General features: G+C 41.3%; 1 protein-coding gene across 1 annotated transcript; it reads right to left on the bottom strand.

Annotated features, from left to right (window-relative positions):
* Positions 1 to 13,960: 13,960 nt before the first annotated feature.
* LOC126391781 (uncharacterized protein C1orf232) lies at positions 13,961 to 19,555 on the bottom strand. Its single transcript, XM_050046715.1, has 4 exons — positions 19,198 to 19,555; positions 17,659 to 17,736; positions 17,320 to 17,426; positions 13,961 to 15,419 (listed from the first exon to the last, which is right to left on the bottom strand). The coding sequence occupies exons 1-4, from the start codon at positions 19,276 to 19,278 to the stop codon at positions 15,065 to 15,067; spliced, it is 621 nt and encodes a 206-aa protein (XP_049902672.1). The 5' UTR covers positions 19,279 to 19,555; the 3' UTR covers positions 13,961 to 15,064.
* Positions 19,556 to 20,975: the final 1,420 nt, after the last annotated feature.

The raw sequence follows: 20,975 nt of genomic DNA, 5'->3' as shown, positions 1-20,975 counted from the left end.
GGTGCTTTTCCATGGTAATGCTATAGATCTTTTGACTTTGCATGTGTCTTTAAAAATTTGCTCACTGCATTTTATTTTACGTCTCTTTGGATAAATGCCAAGAACAAAGAATTTGCACTACCTGTCCAACATCTGACCAAAATTCCATAACCCTTGGACAACTCCATATACAATGGAGAAATTACCCCATCTGTTAAACAAGTCTGCGATTTTGGGGTTAAATTTATTGAGTTTTTCCGGTGTAATGTACAGCCTCATTAACCAGTTGTATTGCAAGAGTTTCAGTTGTGTGTTAGCAGTTTGGGTTTGAGCTTTACTACATGCCTTACTCCATTCCTCAATTGACAAATCCTGCTGCAAGTCATTCTTCTATGCTTTAAACTTAGATTCCGAGGATTCCGTTGAGTTGGCCAACATTAAATTGTACACTTCAGATAATGTATTTATTTTTAACCCAAGACAAACCTAACCAAGTAGTTTTGCTGGCTAAACCTAACCACGACCATTTCACAACATTAACCCTGCTGTGTGTGACACAGAAGGATGTAACAAAGTGTCTGTGCTTGATGACCTGGGAATGAGAATTTGTTGGTATTTCATTGTGCAACCCTACATTGTATAATGACAATAATAAATTCTTTACATCTTACGTGAACCAAATACAAGATGGCTGCATTTGATTGGTTGTTTGATTGATGGGATAATGAGTAAATTCAAGCTGAAATTATGAGTTATGGAAAAAAATCTGTAGAAATATTTTCTGTTTTTATTATTGTTTTACTTATTTACTTGCATTTATTATTTTTAGTCATTTATCCAGTTATCCATTCAGTAATGTCATTTTTCCCCTTCCTCTTCTCTCAGGTAAACAAGACTTTCACCATACAATATGTACAAACATAGATCGCTCTATGGATGTGTAAGTGTGTGTTTTGGTCCCACCTGCCATCACACTTTTTACTCCTTTGCAGTGTGTATTTGCTCTGTTTCACAAGACATTGCTCGTGCATGACATTTCAATATGAATAATGTCAGAGAACTGTTTTAACCTTCTTTTTTAACCACTTAAGTCACTTTACATCCACATGAGCAAGTCTTCATAAATGCCAACTCCCCACAATAGTCTTGTCCCACAATAGCTCTTCCTCCTGACAGCCTCCATCAACTCCTCATCAAGTGACACTGTCTACTCTGCCACATCACCTCACCCCCAGAACCTCTACAGCCAGACAGGCTGTGACACCCCAGATTCCCATGTCAGAAATAGAGATGGACAGAGGGACGATGACTCCAAAGACAAGCAGTATGCAAAGGAACGGAGGAATTTCTGTTGGGAGGGAAAAGCAGAAGAATGACCAGCTGAAGGAGAGACGAAGGGGCTTTAATGACTTCTTGATGACAGGCTGGATGGGGGTATGCATGGCTCCTGCAGGGGTAGAAGAAGAGAAGGGTGTAAGGCGAGCCATATGGGCATGTAAAGCTGTGAATAGATGTCTGCTCTGTTACGCTCCAGCCCTGCATGTCTCCATACCTGCACTGATCATACATGATGAGAAGCAGGAGCAGTGAAGTCTCCAGCTGTGCATCAATGTGTAATTTCCGACTTGGCTAGTTATGTTACGGGCCACTGGTTCCTCCAGGCTCGATTTGCCGGGCACTGATGCATGAGGAGTCTGTGGTGTAGGAGGGCTGCGTGGTGGAAAAACACTGCAAATATCAATTCTTCTTTTTAATTCTATTTTATAAATTACAATCTGATTTGGTAAGAAAAGCTGTAAAGGTGCCACTGTGGTTGAAATGAAGTTGGTCTGCATCCTCTAGCTTCTCTAATCCTCAAGAACTCTTCGTTTTTCATGTGTCTTTGTCTCAACACAATTAATTGTACAAATTGTGATGAGAGGGCACTCTTCCCAGCCCATCATTATTCCCATCTTTTCCAGGTTGTAATGTTCCACCATTTTATCACAGTCTCTCAGCTTGTGATACCGACGCTGAAGGCACCCTTTGGCATCTTTATGAGGCGCACCAAGCTTTCAACTAATCTAATGTAAACCAAGACCAATGGATGTAGAATAAAGAGCGAGAGGATGCGAGGCGTGGTGGATGGGTCAAACAAACAGACTTTCACCCAGGAGACTGCTGTTTGTGTCCCCTGTGAAATAAAATAAGCAGTTGTTTTAACAGTACATAACTCACATAAGGATATGACGCACTTATTTTAACCCTCGAGATGTTTTTGTCTAAATCTAACTTGGTAGTTTTGTTACTTAAACCTAACCATGACTGTTTTACAATGCGAACCATGTGTGGCATGTTTTACCCAGGAGACAGCTGTGTGTCACATAGCTACAGTCACTAAAGGAAGCCTTGTGTGTCACTATGAGATGCTGAGTGGGCGCCGGTATTTGATGACCCGGGAATGAGATGTGCTGCACTTTGTTGCACAAAAAAAAAGACATATGTTGTGTGACGAATAAAAAGAGACAGCTCGACAAAAGACCCTCAAAGGAATGGTTTGATATTTTGGAAAATATGCTTATTTGTTATCTTGTCAAGAGTTGGATAAGAAGATATAATTTTTACATTTATATGCTTACCTTAGCATAGAGATTAGAAGGAGAGGGGCAATTAGCCTGACTCTGCCTTTAAATTAACAAAATCTGACTACCAGCAATTAACATACTGTGTATGAGACAGGAAACTGACACAAAAGAAACACGCTGATACAGTTGTTGGGTGCAGTTTGGTTGAAAGAAAATTAGGGATGCACAATAATGGTGGCTTTAAAATTAAGTATCAGAATCGGCCAACATGCTTTTTCTTATTTTGCACAATGAATGAATGAATATTACATACATTGAAAAGTATTGTATTTCACGTCTCCATCTGCTGGTGGGCCAACATGATAAGAGTATGCATGCATAATATGATGTTAATTCCACTACAGAAGAGACTTGAACACTTAAATTAGGTTGGGAAAAAAGTGGATTTATTGATATCGGTATCAGTTATTGGTCAAAAGAGATGTTACATATCTGCATATCAGATATCGGCAAAAAAATCCAATATCTTGCCACCCTAAAGCAAATAGTTCCCACATGCAATTGGTCACAACAAAGTCTGTGGATTATCTTGAGTAACCGGATCATGATTCCTGGAGAGAGAGGGGAAGAATTATGTTTCTCTTTTTTTAGGGTGAACTGTCCCTCTAAGCAACTGACGGCTGTAGGTTGAAAGCACCCGCAAGTATCACAAATGACAAAATGTCAAAATAGATAAATAAAACAGCTAATCCAGTTACCTTTGACTTGTTACTTTTGATTGTAGTACCACAACATCCTGCTGAATAATAGAGTATATAGATTGGGAAATTCCTGAATGTGTAAATACAGTGCATGAGACGAGGTTTTATCTCCATCATCCTCAAAAAATTTTCCGATACATTTTCTGAATGCCTTCGCTGTGTCTTGCCGGAGTCGGCCGGTTCTCACGGTGAGCTCTGTGTGTGTATATGTGTGTGTGCGTGTGTGTGTGTTTAGGCTTAGAGGTTGTGGCTGCAGGTCAGGAGCAAAAGCAAAGAACAACGACCCCAAACAGCTGTAGCAACAGTAACTGGAGCCTGACAGGGACTGCGTGAAGGCTAAAGAATCGATTAGCATTCCAACACACCACAATACCCAAATATACAACGTAAAGCTATCACACACACACAAACACACACACCAGCACTTTTATTGTCTGAGCGACCACAGAAACCATGACATCCATAACAACAGCCTGGCAATCCAGTATGATTGATGAAGAACTGTAACCCTCTGGCACATCGCTGCCTTAAAAATAACTCCACAAACTATAATTTCAGACTCAGAAACATCTCAGCTGGTCAGTTATATTTTCTGTGTCATGAATGGAAATACCAAGGCTCATGTTCTACTCAGTGCTCCTCTTAGTAGGTGGCCCCCTGTTACGCGGAAACGATCGATTCGGCCGACACATATGAACACGAATCGAGACAAAAACACACAAATTGATTGAAAATTAATTGACGTGTGGTCAATCTTCCCTGAGCTCTTGTTGGGGTGTCAATAGCTGTAGAAAAATCTATTTACAGCTGACAGACCTACATTTGGAGATGGGTGATCAGATTTCAACACAGATGGAGATAGATGATGGGTGGCAGGGTGTGTGTGTGTGTGTGTGTGTGTGTGTTTGCGTGCCTGCGCCTGTGTGTATTTGTGTTTTTGGTGGCCAGAGGGGGGTGGCTTAGCTGAGAGATTACCCCTCTGCTGGGAAATAGCGGGGGTATAGGAGGCAGGGTTTTCTTTTCAAAGGGGGTCCCAAATCCATTCCTAAAGAGCCACGAGATTACCAAACTGAGATTGAGCCTGTAGATTAGAGGGATGAAACATCCTGTGAGAACCTCCTTAACGCGAGGTGAGGGACTGAGGATTGTGGGTCTTTGAATAATTCACCTCCCTGCCTCCATTCTCCTCTAAAAGGAGAGGCTCTACAGGGCCGTGCCAGTTAAATAATTACCAGCGCTTCCTTTTAAAAAGCCCAAAAAAGGCATATTTTTAGGAGAGCTCGCTAAGGTTTTCACTTTAAATTGAGACACCCACAGTTAAGCTTCTTTATATATGTTGTTGTCATGAACAACTTTAAGCTCCGTAACTTTAAATATAGTAACATTTTCGAGAATTAATCTGCACATTAGGTGACAGGCATGTCATTAAATTAAAACAAACCACACTTTCACACATCGTCTCTTAAGTATTAATAAGGCTACAGGTTGCAAGACAGAGGTCATAATAACCCAGCAGAGAGTTAGACGCACTTTAAAAACAAATCAAGTTCCCTCCTTCTTATCTCCGCAGACTGCAAACACTGGAGATTAACACTGACGACTGCTTTGGCTGCATGTTTGTTTGGGGGATCTCCTGCTTTTAGCTGATAAAACCATCAGAGTGTCGTCTGGTGCAAAGTTACAGCTAATCGCTCACACTCCTCTGCCTAAAAAACCCGACCTCTGTGCGGCGACTGCAGCTCTGAAACGTCCAGTCAGTTAAATACGACCACACTACTTTGAGGACATTAGTATAATTACTGTAAACAAGAGGAACCATTAGAGAAGAGATTAGCAGCCTCTAGAGATCGTGTGGTCGAATTTCATGTGAAGTCTACTAGAAATAATAGTTTACAACACACTTTTAAAATGCTGCATGTAGCCCTGCTAATGACTTGGAGCTTAATCTTTGAATGAAAATCAAACAAGAGATAAGACCATTGCGAAGATTAGAGTAGGCCACATAATGGAGGAGGTTTATACATTCATTCATTCATTCTCACCATTATGTCTAATAAACACTGAATACAACTCCTCATATCTGCAAAGCTGATATCTGGGATCATTTGAAATCTACAGTGTTTACATTCATGTCTGCTGAGCAGCTCGTCTCTTCCTACCTCATCTTTGTTGGTGCATTTCTTTATGAAAACAAAAAAAACCCACAGGGAACTTTTAACACAAAGGCTGTGTTATTAGTGGTGGCGTAGAAGATTCATCTTAGGCTAACATTCAGGAATCACGTTACATCTCAGACTTATATCTGCAGGGGGACTGTATGAGAGCTCATGCTCATGCTGACTGTCACCTCGTTTTTGAGGGTGCTTATGTACAATGCTTTCTCATCCAAGGTAGTCAAAAACCTACGCTGTGTCTCGCCCTTTGGCGTGTGATACTGCTGCTAAAGGTACCCTTGAACGTCTGTTTGTGACGCTCATGGGTGAAACTTGCTGTAACACATGGCTACAGGTGTCAGTCATGGTTAGGTTTAATCAACAAACCACTTGGTTCAATTTATGGGGAAAACAAATCATGTTTGGGGGGAAATAAATGCAACTTGACATAAGTACATCACAGGTGGACGCAAGTTATGTGATGTTACGTTAAAACAGCAATGACAACAACATCTCTCTATTTATGTGGCGTGCTCCTGGGATCAACAGATGTGAAGACCCTCATCCAATGGCTGCTCCCTCCGCTGCCGTTCAGCGGCTAACAACCATCCACACTCAGACACACATGGCTGATTATTTACTGCTGAATTAGAGCTCACAACTCGCAGGAACGGCTGATGGTGCATGTTTTTACTGGCTAGCAAAACATTCTAGCGCAGATTATTTGCTGTGAGTTTGCCAACCTGTCGCTCATGTGGCATTTGATGATAATTACAAGCACGGACATTCTCGGCTTTCAATGTCTGATAGGCGTGACATTTTCATTTTGTCTCAACAACAAAAATCAAACATGGATTTCGTCACCAACAGCGGTGTCCTGGCTGAAAGTCTGTGTTTGTTTGACCTACCCACCCTAAAGGAACATTCACACTCTTTACACTACGTCAGTTGCTCTCAGCGTCAGCTCTTACCATGGATGGGTTTACATTGGAATTATTTGAAAGCTTGGTGCATCTGAAAGCTGCTGGCGTCGATGTCACACACAAAGGGGCGTCACAAAGAATTGGATTTCGACAACCTGGGAATGAGAATGTACTGTTATTTCCACATAAAATAAAAAGTGTAGGGATTGTAGCCTTTTTTTACACATCCTTCCAATTTTAGGGAAACAGTACGTATATATTTGAATGTAATTTAGTTATCATGTTCTATGGTGATGTTCTACCAGCCATGTACTGCTGCCATCTTTACTTCTTACTTGCTTGAACCTTCTCCTCTTGTTTGCTCTTCAGCATGTGGAATACATGCTCAGTTGAACTGAACTAAGCTGACTTACTGAGCCAGTTATGAGGAAAACTCCTGGGTTGATTTGTTTGTATCTTGAATAATTGTCCCAGGGAGGTTTTTTGTTTAAACAGGGCATACCTCTTTAAAAGTCAGGTCTTTCCACCTTCATAGACTTTTCATTTCAAATCAAATGTGCTACAGGGGAGACAAAATAATGGCAAAGTGTGTCATTCACTCATATTTCCAAACTGTGCTGTATATGTTTGTGTGCGCACATGCTTTCCACAGACTTGTTGCCACATTCTTGCCTCAAGCAGGGGTGGCAGTTGTACGCAGGTATCTGAAAATCCTCAGACAGTGTGTTTTTGTGTACATCTTTGCACCCGCAGGTCGGTTTTCCAGATGGGACTGCTGCTGCAGGTGTGTGAGTCATCGTGTCTGTTGAGACGCAGTCGTCATACCTGAGTGCTACCAGACATGTCTGTCTATCTGTGAGGGCTTTTATGACAGAAATGTGTGTGTTAGGTTTAAAGTCAAATATCACCTTCCCTGTTTTCCATAACTCCACCTGTAAATCTTCTCTGCGACTGACGTTTGATCTCAGATTTTACAGACAAAACAAGGCCGACAATGAAAAGACTTTACACCTCAGGGCCACATTCTTTCACACATTTCTCAGTGACTGATGTGATATCATACGTTTAATAACTTTGAGACCTTGAGGTGTAATCTTGAAGACAAACTTTCCCAAACCTGGCGCAGTCGGGTCACTTTGGCCACATAATTTATGACTCAAGTTGGCCAAGAGGAGTCAAAAAGGGACAGAGGCTGGAAATGCAACTTCAACTTACAACATAATCACATGTTAGTTTGACCCAAATTCATCACACTGCACTACGTCTCTAAAATGGTCCCACTGACCTCATGGGATGTTTTCTCTTTCATTTTTTCAGCAACAAAGAAATGAGTTTGTGGATAACCAGATTTCCCCCAGGGGATTAAGAAATGTATAATACAAATCTAATTTTATTCTTCTTGTGTGTTTCAGCTGGTCTATAGTTTTGCTCTTAACTTAAAATACATGATATGAAATTTGATCACAGCCTTTACACTTGTAGCATTAACCTGTTGCAGTAATGTCTTTGTATTATTGCTGCATATCATCATAATTAAAGAGGTAATCCCACCACAAAAGCCAATCATGGATATAAACAGATCTAACTTGTTTTCTCCAATCATCTCCTGTCAGGATGAGCCAGCAGAGAGAAAGAAAAGCATTGTGGGTTACGTGCAACAATTAACACAAGCTCACACAGCATTGTGGGCTGCTTTTGTTTGAAGTAATTACAGTGCGTGGAACAGAGCCGGGGGCAAGGTGTGAAGTGGTTTAGTCATCGCTGTTCATCAGCAGAAAAAAAGAAAGTACCGTGTTTGAATGTTTTACCGTGTAGGATGGTGGGGGGGTGGGGAAATGTTTGTGCTTCACTGAGAGCCAAATGGCAAAGGCCACAGGATCAGAGAGGCAGGGTGACACACACACCTGTTTGAAAAGACGACAAATGATAAAAGAGATAGTGCGGGCATGACAGAGTTGGATTTATTAAGGACTTTCATTGTAATTAACCAGAGAGAAAAAGGTACAAGGATAAATCCCCGGCTCCTCCTGACACATATCAACATGTCCTTGACATTTAGCGACTGTGTGTGTGTGTGTGTGTGTGTGTGTGTATGTTGGCTGAAGAAAATGTTGGCATTGTATGTTTCTGCACACCATAAATACGTCACATTTGCACATCTCGTAGGTATCTTATCAACATTACTGAAGTGACGCAGTATATCACCTGACTGTATCAAGAGGTAAAGGGGACGGTGGATGACGTGATACCAAAGGTGTGACGCCTGCCAAGCTCCAGACCACTGTTTCAGGCACCAAATGTGGGTGTCCTGGTGTCAGCATAGTTGCATGAAAAGTAGTTGCTTCTTTACAGATACATTGCTGTGTTTTCTGCAGAGATAGTGGCACAAAAAGCCATTGTCTTTTACCAAGACATCATTATGTTTCCAGCTGGGAATGTGCCCTCAAACTGGATATTTTAAAGGGGACATATTATGCAAAACTCACTTTTCCATTGCTTTAGCACCTATATTTGGGTATCTGGGGTGTCTACCAACCCACAAACTGTGAAATCAAACAACCTACATGTAGTCATTTTTTTGTGGTCTGCTTAAATCTGAATACAAAGAATTCAACACGCTGTTCAAGATTTGCTCCCCTTCTTACGTAATTTGCCAGCTCAGAACGCTTCCTATTTGAATATCTTTACCCATGCTTGACAACCACCATCATGAATGTCCACCATTCTTTTTTCGCCGCAAGCGGCAGGTAACCGGACAAGAGGGCACAATTATGTCTAGGCGAAATAAGCAAAACTACTCTGTTGTTGGCTGCACGAACCTGCACAACTCGTGTAATACACAAGCTACTATGAGCAAAAAAATGTACGTGTGTGCTGATCACTTTCTGCCACAGTGCTTTGGCAACTTGGGACTGGCCAAAACAATATCGTTTCCTAACCATAACCAAATGGTTTTTGTGCCTTAACCTAACCACATGTTAATCACAGTGCTGTTGAAACATAAAGTTTTAACAAGAAACATACAGTGGCATCATTTTTTCTGGCGACTGGATTAGGAGGAAAAAAATCCTGTATGAGTGTCACATATCGGGAGAGTGATGGCGCAGTCAGACCAATATTCCCTTCCCATTCATTCCTATGTGGAATGTGGCAAGACACAAAAAAATGTGATTTGATTTATCTTTGACACACAAAATCTGAAAGCTCTCCAATGTGCAGTCAGTTTGAGGGAGGCGGTAGGATTGACCTCTACCTCTGTAAATATTGTTTGTTTATATTAATCTTTTATATATTCAAAGTGAAATGAATCAAGCAGCAGAGAGGAAAATGAGCTGTAGTTGCTGTGATTACAGTGACTGAGGTTAATGACAGCAAAATGTTCAGTCAAACACTGTCTAATTTGCAACTCTGTGCAATGCCGTTGTTATCCTGATAGCCGGGCTCGCTCCTGCAGGTGACGTTAACAACTTAATCAAGCACAGCTTCACACAGCCTCGAGACGAGAGCTAATCAGGCAGATTAAGTGAAAACACCTGTGGGGCTGGACCTCTGAGATGGGAACACACTACACACAATGAAGGCTGATTATCTGCTCTGCTTGGTGATTTTTAAGATGTTTTTTAAAGTCTACCTTGTGTAACATTTACTTGGTCACATGCGATAAATATGAAACAGCTAGAAGTCATTTAGCATCCTGATCATAACCACAACATATGAATGTTAATCCCCTCCAGATATGTTTTAATTTTTAAACATTGTTTCCCCTCATATAAAGTTTATGGGGCCTCGTGAAATTCAGAGCGTAAATGTCTGGACATGGTTCTCAACATGAAGGTGGCTGAGCTGGTGGCTAGCAGCTAACGGTGCTAACTCCATAAACAGCTTTAAACAACAGCAACATTGCTGACAGAGCTAACGGTGTTAACAGGAACTGGAGGGTGGGCGCTATGCTTACACTGTACCAATATCAACAGGAAATGCAACACATTCTCACTGCGACCTTGTCACATACTAACGTTTGGTCATAGACCTCCCACATCCAGATACGACATGGAAGGTACCCTGGGTGTGTTGGTTGTTGACGTTCTGGGACACCATGTCAAGTTCTTCCTGTCATTGCTTTTGGCCAATATTCGAAATAATCCAGCACCATGCTGATAACATCGGTACGTCATTGGGATTGGTCACTATTGGCTTTGAAATTAATCGACCAACATGTTTTTTCTTAATTTGCAGGATGAATGAATATTATAAACATTGAAAGAGCTGCTAAATAATTTATCCATTTGCTGGTGGGCCATCATGGTAAGAGTATGCATGCATAATATGATTTTAATTCCACAATAGAAGCGACTTGATGATCATTAAAATTATGGTGGGAAAAAAGCAGCTGTATCGATATCGGTCAAATGAGTTGTTATATATCAGCATATTGTATATCAGCAAAAAAATCCAGTATTGTGCATCCCTAACACACAAAAAATCCCATAGCTGATAAAAAGCAGTTTATTTGTTCTTAGACATTGTCAAGACATGACAGACTCCCCTCTACACAAACGGCAGACTATAACTGCTCAGTTTCTGATGCTTTCATGCTCCACAAACCCCATTTCCACTGAGTGTTGCTCACTTGGTGTCATAAATCTGCGCTATGGACCTCAGCTCTGCACATAAGCACCAGATAGTCAGCAGCTTTCTTTAGCTTTCCTCCAAACAAGCCACTCATGATGAAAATCTATAGTCTCACAGAAACTGGGTGAGTTACATAAATATGTACTCAAAAAGCTGAACATGTCGCTGAGTTGTGAGTGGGGGAAGATCTGATCTGACTCAAACTGAGACTGACAACTGTGGAAGTCTGGACAAAACTACTCAGACTCACCGAGTTTCACAGGATCCACGCTGACAGCCCTGAAATCTGACTGACACTGGGAGCACATGGAAATAATGGAGGCCGGTCGGCTATAAAAAGCATGAACTCAAGCTTTGGGTACATTTGCTCACGTAATCTTCACCTTTTATTAGGGCGTATCATCGAATTCAAATGGAAACGTCAACAAAGGGCCCTTAAATTGAAAAGGAAACAGTGTTGTATCTGAGGAAACATGGCACAGGGAGAGGAAGCGTGTGTAGATCAGGGAAAAAACAGGAAATAAAGGAGGAGAAGGGAAAGAGAGATCAGAGTATTATTAACTGCAAATATGGGCATATTTTTGGCTCTCTTAAAAAGGATGGCTTCAGTGTGTGTGTGTGTGTGTCTGTGTGTGACAGAGACAAGATAGAGAGGAAGAGGGGACACATGTTTATCAGTCAAAAGGTAAAGGGAGCCTCCTGCTGGTGAGAGGAACAACAGACCGGATACAGATTAAAATCATGTTCTGGTGTTTGTTGGTTTTATTTCAAGACAATGGTGAAATCCTTCACACATTAATCACCTCTGCATTGATTTGTTTAAAAAGTGTTGACACTTTCCAAATAAATTCCATGCACCACAACCTAGACAAAACAAGTGACATGCATGTTGCTTTTATGACTTTTCCGTTGATCTTTTCACAATTTAAATTTTGGATTTAGGAGCAAAGTTGCGCCTCAGACAAAAGAGAAATGGAGGCTCAGGCTAAATTCAAGAAGAGCATGGGGAAGGCTAATTTCCCCCAAAACTATCAAAACAATCCCAAACTAAACTAATCCAAAATAAAACCTAAAAATATTGCTACCAATAACCTCAAATGACACAGCCCCCAAAGACCAAGATGGATCTTTTGTTTGCAGTAAGCTGGTTTCACTCTCCTCTCCACCTTTCTTCAATCAGCTCAGGTGCAACTTATTAATTCATCAGAGGCTCTGGAGATAGACTGATTGAATAAAACCCTGAGTAAAACTGAATAAATACAGTATGGGATGCATTACATGCCCTTGTGTATTTTTCTAATGTTATTAATTAAAAAGGTTTTATTTTAGTGTGAGAGGTCACATTTTGGGGGAAAACAAAAAATCAAACACGAATCATTAGAAAATGTGAAGCAACAGTTATGCTTTTGAGGACAAACTTGTCAGTGTTGTTGTTCTATATTAAGTGCTATATGTCAAGAAGCAAAGCAAACTTTATACATTGAAACCTTTGATGCAGAACAACTGCATCAAAGGTTTCAATGTAAAAAAACAACTGACTTGGTCTTGGCAAGGTGCTGGAAACATCAGTAAGTCCAAACTGGTAGAAAAAGATTTCCGCATACTTACATCTATGCAGTGTTTCACTTTATTGTTAAGCTTGCGGTCTATCTAACCTTTATCAGTGCATACATCTACACTACAACCACATCGTAACCTTTAAAATGCAGACACTGTATCTGATTATACTGTTGATCAGGAACTAGAGGAGGAACCAGTGACAGTGACTATTTGCAGCACTGAAGAGTCCATACATTACAATTTTAATAGATCTTTTTCTTGAACCTTGGGTCTTACGTTTCTACTGCAGAATTTATTTTAACTGATGTTTTTGTTTTTATGATCCTTGTAACCAGGGGTGTAAATATAGACAGTGCAGGCAGTGTGATTGCACTGGGGCCCCTGAGGTGGAGGGGCCTGTAGAGAGAAAGCGGGCATGTGCAGATGACTTAGATTACCACCTTGGAAATATACCTGTGTTCAAAGATGTATGATAAAAAGAATGTTATTAACTTAAAGACTGTGCCATTTGTTATTGATGCATGTGGGTTTGCCTTTTTGAGGATCTGTGTCATGATTTACTTTTTCTTTTTCTTTTTTGAATTGTCAGTAGCTATCAAAAACAAAATGATATGCTTTTTCTATATAGGCTTTGAAATATTAAATTCAATGATTAATTTCTTACTTTCTTTGATATTTTTGTCACAGATGCCATGGTGATTGCTGGGTAATATTTATGTTGATGTTGTTGACAATACATGCATGACACTAAGCAGTAGGGCCTGCCATAACAGTGTGCACTGGTTGCGCTACTGCTTGTAACTGTTCTAGTTTATGTCTTTGTTAAGTGTGCTGTGTTGCTCCTGTGTTGTTGTTGTCTTACTAATTATGTTCTTGTGAACGTTTCTTGTTCTCAGGACTCTCTTAAAAAGAAATATTAATCTCAATAAGGCTGCCTGATTAAAAAAGAAAGGACACTAATTAAAGGAACAGGGTTTTGCTCTAGACAAGAAAACTAGCCCCTCACATTTGTTAAAGGGGGCTGGTTTGCTGTTGTTAGACAGAATGCAGATCAGAACCACTGACATGAAGCTCAGCGTAAGTTCGATTAAGAAGGCTCCCTTCACGATTCTCTCCTTCCCTCTGCTTCCTCTAATCAGCTGACTATGGGTGTTCACTCTTCTAGTTATCCAACCAAACTTTGCTACGATCTCTATTTGCCAATCAGGATGCTACTGCAAAATTTAAAATCTGCTCTCTCCTCTGCTGCTGTCAGCCATCATTTTTAGGGAGAACTGTCGCGCCCTCCTCCACCCCATTCACCTCCAGAGTCCAGGACGAACTCAACAAAGGCTCATTTCTCTTCTCATCCAGAAAATTACATGTGGTGTTTTATGCTTTGTCAGAACTTTTTGTGCAGACGTCTTTATTATAGCATACCAGAAAACAAAACATCAGATAACATACAACAAGTCAAAAACCAAAATCTGAGATAAAATAATATTCAAAGCCTTTCATGTCACAAAATTAGGAATGTTAAAAACTCTTTGAACAGTCTCAGTCACAATCAGAAAATCTAAGTCATCATGTCAGTGCACCTGAGCTGACACATTCACATTTTCACACACAGTGGTACCGCAGGTTTCCTCTTACTGACATCCGAGGAGAGAAAAAGTGGTTTATAAATGTTTATATTACGCAATAGTTATGTCACACTGCCAAATCTCTTCACAGAAATCCCCTGCCCTCTGCGCAGGTTAAGTGAGATAATCCTTAACTAATCTGGCTATCACTGCCTTTAATCTCTTAATCCGTTTTTGCTAAACTACAGATTAGATCAAGTTTGCTGACAGGTGTCGAGGTACCTTTTTGTGGTTTTAAAAGCACTATGGGAAAGTAGACATCACCATATAGCTCCATGAAAGCAGGCTGTATTGTGCAGCCTATTTAACAGGTTAAACACTGGCTACCATACTGATCACTTGTCACACTGTCAGCTGCATCTAAAGCTTGGAAAGAGACAACTGTTAGCTCCAGAGGCAGATTTGTATCATACACCCACCTCATCTCCAAGGAATAATTAAGTTTTTTTCAATTAGTGTAACTCTCTTTTAGTACAAGCAATTTTAGAAGTCCCCTTTGTCAAGTAAACTCATTTTATTTTATGATATTTTTTCATACTATGATCCCTTCTTGCTCTTGAAAATTCAATACAAAACAATATTTCAAGATTATTTGTGTTCTGGGAGTATGTGGGCCTTAAATAGGGTTATGGTTAAAATAACCTAATTTATTGTAACATTTTTGCTGCTTGTTAAAAGACATGTATAAGAGACGATGCATGAGTTGAGTATTTCAGATAAAAGGGGACTTCTACAATAGCTGTACAGTTTGGTTTCAGGACATCCTGTGTGAAATATAGCCTCCTCCTTACACTTCCTCCACACTCCTACATCTAACCCCCCGTCATCGTCATATTCTTTATATTCTCCACACTCCTTCATCCTGAGCAGCTAGTTGCTCTTGGCCTTCAGCTCTGCCAGCTTGCTGGTGACAAAGTTCCACTTAAAGGATGCGTCCTCGCTCCCTCCTCCCAGTGAGACGTATTTGGAGAAGCTGTTGTTGCCGCTCCTTCCTCCTCCTTCACTCTCCTCTCCCTGAGGGATCTGCCCATCGTGGCTCTCCTCCCCTACAGCCTCTGTCACCCCCTCTTCACCCTGACCTGCTGCTGCTGCCTCGTTCGCTGCAGCAGCAGCGGCTGCAGCTTCCGCCTGCTTCTTGGCGGCCCAGTTGGCTGCAAAGCTATCCCAGAATGCTGTGCGCTTAGGGGGTCGAGGAGGAGGCTCCTCCGGCTTTACTGCAAGTGGACTGAGGAGTCAGAGAAAATAGTGGGGTTAATTTTAGGAGTCAGTCAAATATAGGTGGGTGCTTTGGCATTGTTACCAGAAGACCAATACTGCTGTCACATATGTTCACTAAATATGAAGCTACCCCTCCTGCCTAAGTTTTGGACGCACAGAGGTGGCATGTCGAGTTTCTGCACATTAAATGCAATTTCAAAATAAACTTTGAACATAGGTAAAGCATTTTAGGTTTACTTCCTTCAGTTTAGGCAACACAAGTAGGTGGTTAGGTTTAGAAAAAAAAAAGATCATTGATTGGCTTAAACTAACATATGCACTAGCATAGTATGCTATATGTACAAGCACATTACGCTGTTATTAAATAACTCGATTGAGTGAGTTTGTTTGACCCATCCACCTCTACTCTCACTCACCCAATACAGACTTTCCCGCTCTTTATACGACAATAGTTGCCCGGGGTGTCAAAAGTCAACGTGGACTCATTACGAAATCGTCAAATGGCGGTGCTTGGGCAGTGACTTCCACTGACAAAAAAAGTCATCCTTTCACATCGGCATGATATGCAGCTGGGCGGCGTCAATGTATAACAGTGCCTGACAGCATCTGGTGGAAACATGGGTAGACAACAACGTAAGCTAAGGTGGCAAAAAATGTCCAAGTTGGGTCCAGTAACCATTGACCTTCGTCCGGGATACTGGTGTTCGCTTCCCGTATGAGTGTATAGTATATTTCTCCTAACCCCATGCTTTTGTTGCCCAAACCTAACCACGTGCATGTGCTGGCTAAAGGTAACTACATGTGTTTGGAAATAAAGTCAATTTGAGGTGTTGCACCAAAGTAGTATGTTTATTTTGAAAGAGACTGTACGCAAACTGTACATTTCATGTGAAAATTGAAGTGTACTTTGAAAAGACACAATGCATGTAACAGGCTGAAGTTGACACAGTGTCCCAGAACAAAACACAACAGACGCACCCAGACTACCTTGCACGTCATATGTCGATGTGGAAAGTCCATGACCAAGGACAAGGTCGGAGTGAGAATGTGTTGAAAAAGTGCAACCACCCAGTGCATCTCATGCCGCTGCTAAACGGGGCCACTGTGCCTTGGTGTCTGACGCCAAGGGCCACAGCCCAAGTATTGCTAAATAATGAGTTAGAAGTGAAACCAGGTTGGCAGTTGACTAGATTAGCTTAGCATAAAGGCTGGAAACAGGGGGAAACAGCGACACTGATAACGATAACAAAATACCATCACCTCTAAACCATTATGAGTCATTTTGTTCATTTAGATTTTTGTACAGATAAACCAGATATTACGTATTGATTAGTGATAAGTGGTAGTTGGATTTTGTAACCTTTGGAAAGGGCTAGGCTAGCTGGTTCCTACTGTTAGCAGTTTTTATGCTAAGATAGGCTAACTGGCTGCTGGTGGTTGCTTCATATTTAGTAGACAGGCAAAGTAGAATGGTATCAATCTTCCAAACTGCTTTAAATATTGTCATTTACAGTAAATGCTATCAAAGCAAAAGTCATGTCTAACCTAGCCTTATTAAACTTTTACCTTTTAAGCAAATCTAGGCCAGATCTTTTACACCACATAAAAGAGTGTAAGTCTTGCAATTTAGTGATATTTTCGATCAGACCTCCGTTTTTGTCACTCAGTTTGTCACTGAGCTAAATTCTGCTACTTATGTTTAACTTAACCTACAACATTATTTGGGCTTTCTTGAGGTGCCCTTAAATTAAACTATGAATACATATTATACACAGAAACTAAAAAAAAAAAAACCCTGCAGAATATTTTACCTGAACAAATCCCACAGATGGTACAAGGTGCAAGAACGACATCTGTTCAGGCAGAGAGAGGACAGATGTTAACAAAAGAGAAAGACTTCCACTCACTGGTCGGCGACTGGCGGGCTCTCAGTCTCCTCTAGGAGCTGGTGTTCATCGTCTTTGTTGAAGAGAGATGATAGCCTGTTCCAGCTTTTAGTCCCGGCCCCCTGCATCTGGACAACCACACACACGGGGTCAAAGGTCAAAGTAGGTGTCATTTAGGTGGTTTCAGCTGAACAATGGTCCTCTGTGAAGTCTCCTTTAATGATTTTACAACTACTTACTGTGATATTCATCATTGCTGACACAACACTGAAGCTGTGGGGTACATTTAAAAGTTGTATGACCACATTACACACTGTAGTTGTCCCAAACATTAATTAAGAGCTGCTGACGCTCACGTACTTTCTTGGCCAGCTGGGATACAGCATTGGGACCCTCCTCTTCCTGCACTGGACTCATGTCATTCTCCACCTCTGTGACCTGCAACAGCAGAAACAAAAGACAAAATGGATGTACTGTGCCATGCTGTCCACACAGCAATGTCCCGATGTTAAAGATGCACAGGATTTGTGCACATCAGTCGCCATCTAGTGTCTAATATGGATACTACAACCCGTAAGTGCACATGAAATGTTCATCAAGAATATAGAAGACAGAGATTGCTGAAGCCTGGTGTGGCAGTTTGGTAAACTGATTGTTTCTGAATAGTATTTCTACATCAGTGTATGTTTTGACATCACGGGGTCACGGCGATACACTATAGACATCTCATATTTCACAAGTGTGCGTGGAGCAATGTCGACTCAAATAGCAGCGATGACAACTCTGCACATCCCTCCAAATGGAAACTATCTCTCCAAACACACACACAGTATTCCCTGTTGTCACCGTCTGCAGAGGCCCTGGCATTAAGAGAGACCAAAGTTTGAAGCTGGTGTGAATACACCCCGAGGCCCTGGCTATCTCCCCCCCCCTCATGTCAGTCAGTCAGTCAGTCAGTGGAATGCCAACTAATCCGTTTGTTCAGCTCCTGTGCAGGATCGAGTTTCTGAGTCCTCCTGAGATCTGGGTCAGTGCAACACTGTGGCTGTTTCGTTGGTACCAAACCCTGGATGGAGTGCAGGTGTCGCTATGAGAATCAGGGGTGGAAGAAGCAGTCAGATACTGAAGTTAAAGTACAAGTCTTGTGTTTAAATATTACTGATGCAGCGATGTGTAAGCAGCATTTTACTGTTGTAGCTCGTGGAGATGGAGCAAATCTTAATTATTTTATATATAGTTTTGTAGTTTAATCCAGTGGTTTCCAATTTAAAGGGGGCAAAAATTAATCTGGTGCACCGTGAGAGTGTGAAAAGGGTCACCAGCCAAAAAAAGATCAAGTTAAATGTTAAATCTTTATCAACTACGGTGTTTAGATGAAAGTAATCGAGTAAAAAGGTCGATATTTCCTTCTGAAATGTTGTCAAGCAGAAATATAAAGTAGCATATAATGGAAGTACTACCTCAGAAGTGTAGTGCTTAATCAGATATGATACTTAGCCACTATCATGCCTTGTAATGTTGCCTTTATGTACAATACCTGAGTTACAACCCACTTTATTAGGGTTGTGAATGTATCTGCAACTGGATTTTGACACTGAAAACAAAAGATCTGCACGCCAGTATTAACCAACACAGTTTTATCTATTAATAATTCAGTTGTCAGGAGTCAAAATTGCCAAAATACACCAGAGGAAGTATTGTGTAGGCCTAACTTCTGCCTCAAAGTTCCCTTTGCGCCGAAACAAAACAACCCAGCAAGCTCATCTGACCCTGCAATAAATAAAAAATGACGAGCAAACAAAACCATGGGACCTTGTGACTTTGGTGCCAACAACCAAGTCAACTTTCTGAAACTTTAATACACGTGTATGAATGAGTAGAAAGTGGTAAATTCTGTACCTCTTCTGCAGTGTCCTCCTCATACTCAGGGTTGAGCGTCTTCATCACTTTGCTCTTGTATACTTTCCACATTGGATTCATACTTGCACAGTTAGATACCTCAGGGTAAGACCTGTAAAGACCTCGTAATGCCTCTGTGGTCCACCCTTCAGCCGAGTCTCCACTTCCAGCCTCAGCTTCGTCTCAGTTAGGCCAACTCTGACCTGTTTCCATGCATGAAAGTTCTCAGCAGCTCAGGGAACTCAGGGGGGAGTTCAGCACCGAGGGCCGCAGTGTTTCATAGCGTTTCTTCTGCTCAGATTATGTCTCGTCTCGTCAAGCCGGTGGAGATGACAGCTGCTTTCGTCCCCACAGAGTGTCTGAGCAGGTAAAGCTAGGAAGCTGTGCTGTTTGTGCATGCGCCCACGCAGGTGTACACACACACACACACACACACACACACACACACACACACACACTGAATTCAGCGTCACGGTTCAGAATCCCTGCCTTGGTTACCTGGAAACAGGTGTGGATTTCCTCATGCATATTTGAGAGGGTCTCTTTCCCAGAGCCAGAGGGACATTGTCAGGCAGGTTGGCAGACTGGCTCCTGTAACCCTGATGCACAACACACAAACACACATACATGCACAGCACTGACATGTTTATGCCCAGATGGAAATCTTAATTGGACGACTTTTGTGCTGCAGCAAGTTTATGTTTTCTCACAACTAGAGATAAAACACACGTTCTTAAATCTTCTGAGCAGACAGAAAATTACAGCAGCAAGACTTTGTTTTTTAGAAACAGGCGTTAATGACTTGTAGTCTTGTGTGTATTTCCCCATGAATTAACTCCACACATACGTTCACAAATGCAATTCATTTATGGAAACACAAGTTTATATCATCACACAGCCTTACTGGGGTTGTTACCTGGCCACTTCCTTGCAGGCCCTGCTCCTCTGCTCTCATTGGCTGCTGCAGCCATATCTGCTGAACACCAGCTTCAGGTGCACCACAAAGTTTTTTTTGTGACCGGTTGCTTGGCAACCTGAGAGGGCTGGCAAGTGTCGTGTAGATAAAGAGAGATGTATAAAGCTTTGATGACTGATTGGGTTTCACCACCACCACAACACAGACGAGTACAGAAATACATGTGGTTTTGTGTTGACTCGACACATCTCAATTATCTCTTTAATTTTAGCAAGATAAAGTCTTGTTAAAACACTATAGTGACTGTAACAATAGTAATATGGTGCTTAATGTACATTTATGCAAAGTTAATCAGTGTAGCCTTGAAGACAATCTTGATTGATCAGAGAAATGTGAGCTAACTTGTCCTATATGTCTCCTGTTCCTGGTTTTAATTACCATACAGTCGGACAGTGATGCGGCTGTAAGGTTCGGGCAGATCCATAAGATTAACATGAATAATGAATGCAGTTCTATGGACAACGTGCAGACTGATGGATGTCTTGTTATTTGAAGAGCAGCCAGTTTGGTTGTGGCCGGAGTGGCTCATATTTCAGAGTGGAAAGGACACACCCAAGTATTTAACACACAACACTGAAGCAGTGGATTGTTACGGAGGCAGCACAGCTACATTGATGACCTACATACTGCATGTCTTATTATAAATACAAGAAGGATTAGATAATACAGTTGTTAAATAATAGGAGATGTGTGTGTCATTGAATATTTTGTTACTGAAGTGAACATGCAGTTTTTAAAGTATCATGTGTACAGGACTTTTGCATCAAAAGGATAATAGATGATACTTAACCAGGTTTCACTA

The sequence above is a fragment of the Epinephelus moara genome, chromosome 6 (assembly GCF_006386435.1).
Source record: "Epinephelus moara isolate mb chromosome 6, YSFRI_EMoa_1.0, whole genome shotgun sequence".
Lineage (NCBI taxonomy): Eukaryota > Metazoa > Chordata > Actinopteri > Perciformes > Serranidae > Epinephelus > Epinephelus moara.
The sequence above is the reverse complement of the archived record's forward strand: the minus strand, read 5'-3'. Positions and strand labels throughout refer to the sequence as shown.

What these genes read in the sequence shown, in the direction of transcription:
- LOC126391781 (XM_050046715.1), bottom strand. Translation starts at nt 19,278, where the DNA reads ATGAATCCAATGTGGAAAGTATACAAGAGCAAAGTGATGAAGACGCTC. An exon ending in AGGAGGACACTGCAGAAGAG is followed by an intron (nt 17,737 to 19,197) that starts GTACAGAATTTA and finishes CTGCTGTTGCAG; the next exon opens with GTCACAGAGGTGGAGAATGA. An exon ending in AGCCCGCCAGTCGCCGACCA is followed by an intron (nt 15,420 to 17,319) that starts GTGAGTGGAAGT and finishes CTGACTCCTCAG; the next exon opens with TCCACTTGCAGTAAAGCCGG.